This window comes from Gymnoscopelus braueri (assembly GCF_963280865.1).
Source record: "Gymnoscopelus braueri genome assembly, chromosome: 13".
NCBI classification, from domain to species: domain Eukaryota; kingdom Metazoa; phylum Chordata; class Actinopteri; order Myctophiformes; family Myctophidae; genus Gymnoscopelus; species Gymnoscopelus braueri.
In genome coordinates this window covers 50783856-50795870 of record NC_137615.1, presented here as the reverse complement: position 1 = coordinate 50795870, position 12015 = coordinate 50783856, and the positions used below count along the sequence as shown (strand labels likewise).

The 12015-nt window shown below is 42.2% G+C and overlaps 1 protein-coding gene across 1 annotated transcript; it reads left to right on the top strand.

Annotated features, from left to right (window-relative positions):
* Positions 1–5919: 5919 nt before the first annotated feature.
* On the top strand, positions 5920–11470 carry foxj1a (forkhead box J1a; the record flags this gene model as incomplete). The annotated part of the gene is made up of 3 exons (XM_080446467.1): positions 5920–5983; positions 7013–7563; positions 10598–11470. The coding sequence occupies 3 exons, from the start codon at positions 5920–5922 to the stop codon at positions 11468–11470; spliced, it is 1488 nt and encodes a 495-aa protein (XP_080302593.1).
* Positions 11471–12015: the final 545 nt, after the last annotated feature.

Sequence of the window (12015 nt, the reverse complement as noted above, 5' to 3'; positions counted from 1 at the left end):
AATATTACACTTTTACTCCACTACAATTATTTGAAAACTTTAGCTACTAGTTACTTTGTAGATTTTGATTATTATTACAGCCCTATATACATTTCGGCCATTTGAAAACAGCAGATCTACAAGCTCACAATGCGTTGCATCGCGACGCATTGTGAGCTTGTAGATCTGCTATTTTCAAAGTTCTGCTATTTCACAAGTTTTCAAAAGATTTAAAAACTTGTGAAATGGGACATTCTGCATAATGAGTACTTTCTACTTTTGGTACTTTAAGTATGCCACTTATACTGGCATTTACTTGTAACAGAGTATGTCTACATTGTAGTTTTGATACTTCTACTTTAAGTAAAAAATTTGAGTACTTTTTCCACCACTGCCAGAGAGAGAGAGAGAGAGAGAGAGAGAGAGAGAGAGAGAGAGAGAGAGAGAGAGAGAGAGAGAGAGAGAGAGAGAGAGAAACAAAAGGTTTGGCCCCTTGAATGTACTATATTAGTGTGGATGACTGCTTTCCTGAGACCCTTGACGAAAGCAACTGTATAAAGCAATAAAAAAAAGGCTTCCTCACGTCTTAACCACTTAAAACCCATATGTTGTGGAGCGGAGCACCACAGGGCTCTATACTAGTGTATTTTCTGTTTAGTTAGCGGTGTAGTTCTGTACTCTCCTCAGAGTTGGATATGAGTCCAGCGGTTGATCGATTGATTGAATACTTTATTAGTCATACATGCAGTGGTGTAAAGTAACTAAGTGCATTTACTCAAGTACTGTAAAATTTTGAGGTACTTTTACAATTGTCTATACTTTAACTTTTACTCCACTACATCTCAGAGGCAAATATTGTACTTTTACTCCACTACAATTATTTGAAAACTTTAGTTACTTGTTACTTTGTAGATATAAATTATTACATTATAAAACATACATTAACCACTTCAGCCATATTTTTATACTATTTGAAAATAGCAGATCTGCAAGCTCACAACGCGTTGCATCGCGACGTGTTGTGAGCTTGTAGATCTGCTATTTTCAAACATTTCAGTACTTTTACTTTTGGTACTTTAAGTACATTTTGATACCAATACTTTTGTACTTTTACTATACATTTTCCACCACTGCATAAATGTAAACAGCACACGGTACGGTCAGACATTTGAGTTAAAAGGATAACACAAAAAAAGTCATGGGGGCTTGTTTCCATTGTGGTCCTGTGTATTCAATACATCAACAGCATAAAAATAACACCAAAATACGATATGTATCATCAACACATATAAAACATTATGTACAAAGTAGAAAAAAGGGGAAAAAAACTGTAGGCAGTGAATGCCATCACCTTTCTTCAAGTTTGATTGATTGATTGAATACTGTATTAACAGTTTGTAAAAGGTACTGAGTACAGTCAGTTTTACAATAATGCTAAAAGGATGACACAAAAAGCCCTGAGGGCTTAATTATTTCCATTGTGGTCCTGTGTATTCAATTCATCAAGTCATGTCTTATCCATAATTCTTGTACACTTTGCCTTGTGGTCAATGCAGTATATATATAAATAAAATCAGCTCCATTTAAGCCATGCAGACTGTATGGTAGGCCTAATGTATGTGCGTTATTAAGCACCTGCTGTGTAAAAGATATTTCCTCCCATGATGAGGACAAGTTATCTATCTATCTATCTATCTATCTATCTATCTGTCTGTCTGTCTGTCTGTCTGTCTGTCTGTCTGTCTGTCTGTCTGTCTGTCTGTCTGTCTGTCTGTCTGTCTGTCTGTCTGTCTGTCTGTCTGTCTGTCTGTCTGTCTGTCTATCTATCTATGTATCTATCTATCTATCTATCTATCTATCTATCTATCTATCTATCTATCTATCTATCTATCTATCTATCTATCTATCTATCTGTCTGTCTGTCTGTCTGTCTGTCTGTCTGTCTGTCTGTCTGTCTGTCTGTCTGTCTGTCTGTCTGTCTATCTACAGTATCTATCTATGTATCTATCTATGTATCTATCTATGTATCTATCTATGTATCTATGTATCTATGTATCTATCTACCTATCTATCTATCTATCTATCTATCTATCTATCTATCTATCTATCTATCTATCTATCTATCTATCTATCTCCAAATGGTTGGACATGCATCTTCAGAAGGTTCTGGTGATCCATGCATGGCTGCATGTGGAGTGCCTAATCCTGATCAATAATAAATATCAGATCAGCCACAGTTCAATCCCATACTAGCTTTGGATCAAGACTATTGTATAGATTTGGACATTTGCATATCATCATAGATACGAAAGTAAAAGTCAGACTCGATCAAATACTATGATAGTCTTGATCCAAGGCCAGTGGTGGAAAAAGTACTCAAATGTTTTAATTAAGCAAAAGTATCAATACTGCAATGTAGAAGTAGGGCCTACTCTGTTACAAGTAAAAGTCCGGAATTCTAAATTGACTTGAGTAAAAGTACAAAAGTATTGGTATCAAAATGTACTTAAAGTACCAAAAGTAAAAGTAATAAAATGTTTGAAAATAGCAGATCTACAAGCTCACATCACAACGCGATGCGTTGCGAGCTTGTAGATCAGCTATTTTCAAATAGCCTAGGTATATACAATAGGGGTAAAGTGGTTAATGTATGTTTTATAATATAATAATTTATATCTGCAAAGTAACTAGTAACTAAAGTTTTCAAATAATTGTAGTGGAGTAAAAGTACAATATTTGCCTCTGAGATGTAGTGGAGTAGAAGTAAAAGTATTGAAAATACTTCAGTAAACTTTTTAACTTAAGTACAGTACTTGAGTAAATGTACTTAGTTACTTTCCACCACTGTTAAGAGATGCAGGCCAGGGTGTGTGTGCAGTGGTCAGGTTGCGTGCTGGCGGCGTGCACGAGCAGCAGACCTGCGTGTGTGTGTGTGAGGAGAGAGAGAGAGAGAGAGAGAGAGAGAGAGAGAGAGAGAGAGAGAGAGAGAGAGAGAGAGAGAGAGAGAGAGGGGGTGTTTAAAAATGAAAGCAGCCATAGCAACCAGCGGGCCAATAGAGGCACGGCAAGCTGTTTACAGCGGGGCGTTGCTATGGTTGCCGTGCAAACCTCCCTGCTGCAACCAGGTATTAAACTACCCCCCCCCACCCCCATGAGATAACTAACCCCCCAGCCAGCAGACCAGGACATCATTAGATAGATAGATGTAGGCTACACACACCACACTTCTCACACACACACACACACACACATGCACCTTGGAGAGCCGTGCATCGCACCGCCAAACAACCGCAATACAGAGGAATTTAACTTTTTTTATTTTTTATTTTTTTTAGTTTCATCATAAACTTTGTCATCTTGACATCATCAGCCTCGGATCCCTGCCTCGGATTTCATTTAAAAACATTTTTAAAAAAATACTGGAATTCAAAGTATTTTCTTCGACCAGTTAACCAACTATAGGTGAGTTTTATTAATTGATTTGTCAAAACGGAATTAGTCCTATAGAGGATCATATTTTAATATTTAATAATTAGAAGCACTGTGTTTGATTGTAGCGTGAAATGAGATAATTTGCATCATTAAAGGCTATATGGCTTATAGGGAATTTTAATACAATATGCCTAATTTATAGGCTGAAATGTGTTAATTAATTTAATTTGTTAGAAGCTATACAATTAACTCATTGATGTGGATGGTCTTATTAACATTTCCCATCATTTTGCTTTTAATAGTTAGCTAGGCCTATATTGTAGGCTATATTCATTTGAATAAAATAGCCTACAAATGCCACAGGTTGTTGTTGGAAATGGCTCAAGTCACCCTGCTTGTCAAAGAGAACAGATAATGCTATAGCTTGTAGATCTGTTATGGCCTGATGTGAGTTTTGGAGTCTCATATGGCACCTGATGGTGCATAAAAAGGACATTTTGTATTTTAAAACAAAATGCCAGAGGGTTTTAACGTTCTTAACGAATTATACATGTAATTTGGATTATAATTGATTGGGTAAAATGATATAGGCCTATTGATATTTTTAGAAGCTATAAATACATGTCATTTTGTATTAATTTGTAGGCCTACATAATATATGGTTTTTGTTTTCATGTGGATAAAATTACTGGAATTAATCACTATGTTAGAAAAAAAAGAAAAGTACAGCCCTTTGGCTCGTCATCGTTGGCTTGTAGATCTGTTCTTTTGGAGGTTTGTGCGTCAAGTGCACAGTGGTGTAAAGTAACTAAGTACTTTTACTCAAGTACTGAACTTTACACATTTTCAGTACTTACTTCTAGCCTACACCCCATACATCTCAGAGACAAATATTATACTTTTACTCCACTAATTATTTGAAAACTTTAGTTACTAGTTACTTTGTAGATTTTGATTATTATTACAAAACATACATTATAACCACTTCAGCCCTATATAGGCTACATTTCGGTCATTTGAAAATAGCCGATCTACAAGCTCACAATGTGAGTAACCTTGTAGATCTGCTTTCAAAAGATTGTGATTCTGCATAATGAATACTTTTACACTTGGTACTTTAAGTATATTTCCAACACTTTTGTAGGCTACTTTTACTCAAGTAAATTAATTCAATACATTGCAGTATTGATACTTTTACTTAAGTAAAAAATGTGAGCAGCCTACTTTTTCCACCACTGGAGGCCTTGCGTCAGGTGCACCAGGAGGAGAGAGGCCTGGAATTCAAGAAAGTTCTACAACCTCCTCCTCATGGTGCCTCTTCCTCCTTCTTCCACACAATGACATTACATTTTCACACTCAACGTGAACTCTATAGGCTACATAAAATAGCTCCATTAAAGCTCCTCACCACGTTTCACTGGCCAGACACCCAGACAGAGTCACACCTAGCTCTGGTCCATAGCGTTAGAAGGAATTCTCCTAACGCTATGTTACGTTCGGACCGTTGCCCGTACACCTGCGCTAGCGCAGGCTGCGCAGCCTCTGTCTTGTTGAAAAAATACAAAATACACTTTCACTACTCTCCAAAACAAAGACGGGTTTAAGATGTTGAAAGCCTACTTTCCTTAGTGGGAACACTCTGAGCCCCCCACCTCACGTCTAAGACTAAAATACACATTTAGACCAGAAAATAAAATATTTCACCCAATGTATCTACTGCGTTCCCTACATATCTGGTCAATGGGATTATTCTATTGATAATATCTGTAGGGGGCGCAGTGGAATAATCCATTATTTTTTTCCCATTTTATTTCCACATTATTTTATTTTCTGGCCAAAAAGTGTATTTTTCATTTTTGAAAAGACCGGGGGTGTGAGGGCAACATAGCGTTAAGGAGAACTCCTTCTAACGCTACGGACCAGCTCTACACTATAGCCACACTCTCTACTCATTATGGTTCTTCTAATAGCATGGATGGGTCATCATGCAGTGCAACGTGAAACTCTTACAATGTGCGCGCAGGCAGACGTTCACACAATGGGCCTACTACGTCATGAATACACTACACCGACCACCAATACACAGGCACGTGCGCGCGCGCGCACGGCACCCACACACACACACACACACACACACACACACACACACACACACACACATACACATACACATACACATACACATACACACACACACACACACACACACACACACACACACACACACACACACACACACACACACACACACACACACACACACACACACACACACACGCACACACGCTAATTAGCAATTACAATTACATAGAAACATGATTAACATTAGAGGCCTCTGTTAACTGTTCTCAACGAGGCCATCATTGTGTTTTTGTCTTTTTGTGATGTGTTTATTGACCCCCCCCCCTCTCTCTCTCTCTCTCTCTCTCTCTCCCCCCCTCAGTGCAGTGGCAGGAGGAGCAGAAGGAATAAGGAGGTGTCAGGGAGGAGAGCCTCCAGAGGAGAGCCATGCTGTCTCTGAGCTATGCTGACCCGTGGCCTGAAGGCTCTGTGGGCCTGGAGGAGGAGGTCTGTAGTCTGTAACATTATCTAGCCTACATTCTGACTGATGAGGACGATACTGTACTATAGGGCTATCGGCTATTTTCTTTGTGATTATTCTATTGATAACTTCTTTTGATTAATAGAAGAATCGAAAAGCATTATTTTTTGGGGGGCAGAATTGTCGCGCAATCGTGGAAAAAAAACAGATCTATAAGCTCGGTTGTGAGCTTGTATTTATTTTTTTACTTTTCGCCTATATGACCAAAATAGGGATAAATAGTTTTAGTTTCATTCAATTCATTAGTTTGATTAACTGTCGTACCCCTATATACCGATACTGACCCTACTGTATGCTCTTGGTTTTGGGGTGTCTGTACTGTTTGGTACTGTTCTCTACATGAGGTCTATTATACTGTTACTAGTAGTAGCCTATTGTTTTCTCTCAATTGATACTTTATCCCGTTGTATATTGCTGTTTATATAGGCTATTGTTGATACTGCGTTGATATGGTTTTCTTACCCTTGCATCTTCCTGCATCATTCTACAATTATTTTTGTTATCTTGTTGCTACAATTAGCTGTATCTACCTTTTCTTTGTATTATTTCTGAAACTGCCCTGTGTCCTAAGCCACTGGTTCTGAACATCAGGGGTCCTTAAAGGGATATTTCACTTTCAAATAAAAGAACATACAAAAATATATCACGCATTAGAAGGACAAAGTCACTAGAACCAAGGATGGACATGGTTAGAATTGAGTTACAAACATGTTTGAAAGTGAAATATCCCTATAAGGGGTTTCCAGGAGGTTCCCAGCTAAATGACAGATAGGAGGGCTCATTTGGTTTCTCTCAGAGTTAGTTATGGGGTTATAATACTCTCAGAGTTATGGGGGTACATGAACTAATGTATACTAAACTGTTTTTTTTTGGTCCTTGAAATCAAAAAACAGAAGTTTGAGAATGACTGTTCTAAGCTAAGCTGCTGTGCCCTCTGGCTACTGCATTCCCCCTGCAAGATCACTGACAGTCTATCTATCTGTCTGTCTATCTAGGTAGTGACGGCTGCAGCCCGGGCAGAGGAGCTGGACAACACCTACTCCACCTCCTCCACCAACAACAACAGCTGCTGTAGCGGCTCCTCTTCCGTCAACCTGGACGACAGCCTGACCAGCCTGCAGTGGCTGCAGGAGTTCTCCATCCTCAGTTCCAACGGCGGCGGGCCCCAGCCGTGTCCCTCGCTCTCCCAGCCGCCCTCGCTCTTCGGCTGCCAGCACCACCAGCACCAGCCGCTGGGTTCCTCCGAGGCGCCCTCGTCCCCTCTGGCCGGAGACCCGGCGTCCATGGGCATGCCCCTGACCCCCGGCAAGCCCACGGCGGCGGCCTACAGCCGCCTGCACCAGAGCCTGCCCGGCATCGTGGCGCATGGCCACTGCCCCGACGAGGTGGACTACAAGACCAACGCCCGCGTCAAGCCGCCCTACTCCTACGCCACGCTGATCTGCATGGCCATGCAGGCCAGCAAGAAGAGCAAGATCACCCTGTCCTGCATCTACAAGTGGATCACCGACAACTTCTGCTACTTCCGCCATGCGGATCCCACCTGGCAGGTAAGGAATCACCCAATCAACCCATACACACTACTTAAGCACAATTTACTTAAAGGGATAGTTCACCCAAAAAAAAAAACATTTTCTATCGATTAGTCACCCCATGGAGACTTGAATTCATGGATTATTCTTTATTTGTCGCATTCCTAAGCTAATCATTTGATGACCAGCGGACCGATAGGCAGCGTTTCCGGTAGGAGAAAGGAGACACAAAGGAGACTCTTTGTGTCTCCTGCCGGAACCGCTGCCGGTCATCAAATTATTGGCTTATAGGAATGCGACAAAAATAAATAAAAAAATCTATGCATTCAAGTCTCCATGGGGTGACTGATCGATAGGAAAAAAAGTCATTTTGGGGTGAACTATCCCTTTAATAGGGGCACTTCATCTGTTTTCAACCTTATCTTCATATAATTGGTCCTCACTAATGCTCATTATAAGATGCCACAATTTCTGTGACCGTCTACTCACTCTGTGTCTCATTGGTGGGCTATGGGCAGTCCAGAAAGCTGCCTACCAATGACATCATCGATGGGGATTCCAAGATAATAGAAACTACAGCCTTTCTCTTCCTGGAAAGTCAGCATGCTGAAATAGAAGCCAATAAAGTTTGAAATCTTGTGTGAAATGTCCAAACCTACCGATGAGATTATTGCAAACAAATGTATGAGTGACTTTTCTAACACATTGAAAATGAGAAACAAAGTGAGATCTACAATTATAACATTTATCAGATTCATTTAATACAAAACATCTTCTCACACCGGGGCCCAGGAACAGAATCATTTCAAATGGTGGGTCCATAAGGAATATAAGGAATGTCACTCACTTTGGGGGTCTGTGACTTTCAGAAAAGTTTGACAAGCCCTGCTGTAAGATTCTATCACTTGATGTCCCACTCATCTCCAAGACATATCGTATGTTTATGCTTACTTTCTTTCGCTCTCGTTTGTGGTCTCTCCCCCTGCTGCACACACACACACACACACACACACACACACACACACACACACACACACACACACACACACACACACACACACACACACACACACACACACACACACACACACACACACACACACACACACACACACACACACACTCGCAGGGGACTTTCCTCAAGTGTTGTTCAATTCGTTCAAGAGGTCTGCTCATCAGACCAGGGTGTGCGCGTGTGCGTGTGTGCGTGTTTGAGAGGGTCAGAGTCACAGCTGGGGACATTTTCGTTCTTAAACGTCACAAATGACATTAAGAAGAAGAGGAGGGTAATATCACAGAGCCAGCTGACACTCTGCAGTGTTAGCAGCCGTGGCTCTGGGAAGCAATTAAAAGCTGATTTATATTTCATCGTACAATGGTGTTCCACGCCGAAATAGTCAATCTGCAAGCCGATCTACCAGCTCACAACGATCGGCTATTTCCGGCACACAACTCTTTTTTTTTTTCTCCACACATTTCTGGGCCCTCAAGAGCAGGCTATGTGGCCTGCTCTTGAGGGCCCAGAAATGACATTCAAAAACCTGCCTCCCTGTGAAATTTCATTTAAAGTGCATATTACCCAAGTACACAGTACTAGCAATTTTACTTTACTTGAGAATTTCCATTTTGGTACTTCATAGAAATAATGTACATTTTAATACACTTAGTTGTTGTGACTTAGTTATTTGACAACTTTAGGTACTAGTGGCTTTGGTAGATGTAGATTATTAATACAAAACATACATTAAGTGATAAATGAGGATGTATTATTCTAGGTGAATCTACCCAGCAACACATAAAGTCATTAAAATCAGCCCACCTTTACTTAGCTGCAACATTAGTGATGAAAACATGAATGCATTACAAATTACAATCCAATAATGTGATTGTGAAATGAACCGTTCTGCATTTTTTGTTTGTTTTCTGCTGTAGGTATATTTTGATGCCAATACTTATATAAATGATTACGATTTAGAACAGATTTAGAGCAGTACTTCCAAACAGGCTTCATAATATAACACTGTTTCAGCATTCTTCTAATTCTCCTCTCTTCCTCACCCTGCGGCCGTTGCTTTTGCCTTTCAAAAATAGAAATAGCCCCCCCAGGTTTACTTCTGCTTGAGCAAAGCAGTTAGGGGGGGCATCATAAGGGCTGGTTCACCACCTGCAAGGCGGGGGGGACTTTTGGAGGAAAAAGTTTAATTTTGTGGATAAATGATTGATTAAGACGCTAACTTGCACTCCCCTGCTGAAGCGGTCAGCTCAGACATTTGCAGAGCGTTTTGTTATTGTAAGCCAGCGCATGGGGCAGATAATATTTAACAAAGGTCATTGTGTCAGCTCTCTGTTTGGACTGGAGTGTAATAAGGATGGGGGAGGGTGGGGGTGGGGGTTAGGGTACAGCATGCATTCATGTGTTGTATGAGCCGCAGCCATCTGCACTTCCTGTTTGGAAGTTAGCTGCAGGTTTAACCATTTTCAACCAATGTCAATATAGGCAATTATCTATTCATTTATTTGATTTTGTAAACAAAATCTTTTAATCAATTTACAAAAGTTTGTAAAAAACTAAACAAAATACATTTGTTTCATAAAAACAAATATAAAAAATTGCGGTAATAGCTGATTTAGCTATATTCGAGCACCACCATCGCTTGGATTAAGTATAATATAGGGTTATTAACCCATTTAGGGCGGGAACCTCTATTTTTAACTATACCTTTCAAGACGAGAACCCCTTTTGGGGTTCTTGTTTTGTTATGTACAGTATATAGCAACATCCATTTTTGTAATTTTTGAATAAATATTAGAAATTGTCAGAAAACTTAGGTCAGGATTTAGAAGGTGTTTTTAGAATCGGCTTCAGTCCTAATGGGTTAAAAAGAGCGGTTATTAAAAGTGGCCTCTGCTCTGGACAAAGCCTTAGTTTGAAGTCACAAACAGAAGTCCAACACGCTTTTCAGCCAGTTGTGGGTATAGAAGGGCTCGACACTCAACAGTTTGAAGCGCCATCACATTAAAACAACGTTCTTCTCTCTCCCCGTTCCCCCAGAACTCCATCCGGCACAACCTGTCGCTCAACAAGTGCTTCATCAAGGTGCCGCGGCAGAAGGACGAGCCGGGGAAGGGAGGCTTCTGGAAGATCGACCCGCAGTACGCCGAGCGCCTCCTGAGCGGCGCCTACAAGAAGCGGCGGATGCCGCCCGTCCAGATCAACCCGGCGCTGCAGAGCCGCCTCCGGAACGGCACCCTGCACCTGGCCCGTGCTCCCTGCGACCCCAACAACACCGCCGGCGGCGGCCAGACCGGCGGCCTCTCCATCGACTTCGAGTCCCAGCAGCTCCTCAGGGAGTTCGAGGAGGCCACGGGCGCCGACCAGCAGCACTGCTGGGACCCCCACCTGGCGGAGGGGACCATGCTGGGCTCCTGGCCGAGCAGCAGCGCCAACAAAGGGGTCTCCGCCGGGCACAAGAGGAAGCAAGGCTCCGCGGGCGCTAGGACTAGCAAAGCCCCGCGGCGCGCCAGCTCGCCGCTGCTGTGCGCCGACGAGCAGAAGGAGCTGGGGTCGCTCAAGGGGAACTTCGACTGGGACGCCCTCCTGGACTCGGCGCTGAACGGGGAGCTCAGTCTGGACAGCGGGGAGCCCCTGAGCCCCATCCACCGAGAGGAGGACCTGGAGGGGCTTTCGGGAGAGCCGGACGTCCACGTCGCGCTGGCGGGGACTCAGAGGAGCCACGAGGCGTCAGACTTTGACGAGGAGACCTTCCTGGCCACGGCCTTCCTGCAGGGACCCTGGCCCGAGGAGGAGGAGCAGCAGGGTCCCAGCGACTTTCTGTGCAGCTCCACGGTCAACTTGGACCAACTGTTTGACCTGGGAGACCCGCTGGGCGGGGACCTCAGCATCAAGATCGAGACCCTCCTCTGAGCTGAGACTCGTGTGCCCATCCTGAGTGTACGTTTGGACCGGGGGGATCCTTAAGGGGTCCTTGAGGGGTTTCCAGGAGGTCCCCAGTTAAATTGTGGATAGATAGGAAGCAAACGGACCTTTACTGCAACTCTCAGAGTCATGGGGGTCATGCACACCAAACTGGGGGTCGTCGAAAAAATAATAATTGAGAAGCTCTGCTGTAAATGACTCAGTTAAGTGGAGACTCAGGATTTTGCTGTGGGGAACTCCACACTCCTCCCCAGTCATTACATGGGACCACAATGGAACTAAATAAGCTCTGGGGCTTTTTGCGATAGCCTTTTGAACACTATGTGTCAAGAACACTATGTATGACGTTTTGTACATACTGTACGTTTTTTTGTGTCAATAAATAAGTCAATCAATCAATCAAAAAAAAACAAAAAACTGTCTCCTTTGATTGAATCAAAATGGTAATAAGACAATTAATAAGGAAATGGTCACCATGATCGTAATGGTATATATATATTTTTTAACCACATATTTTGACACAGATCAATGTT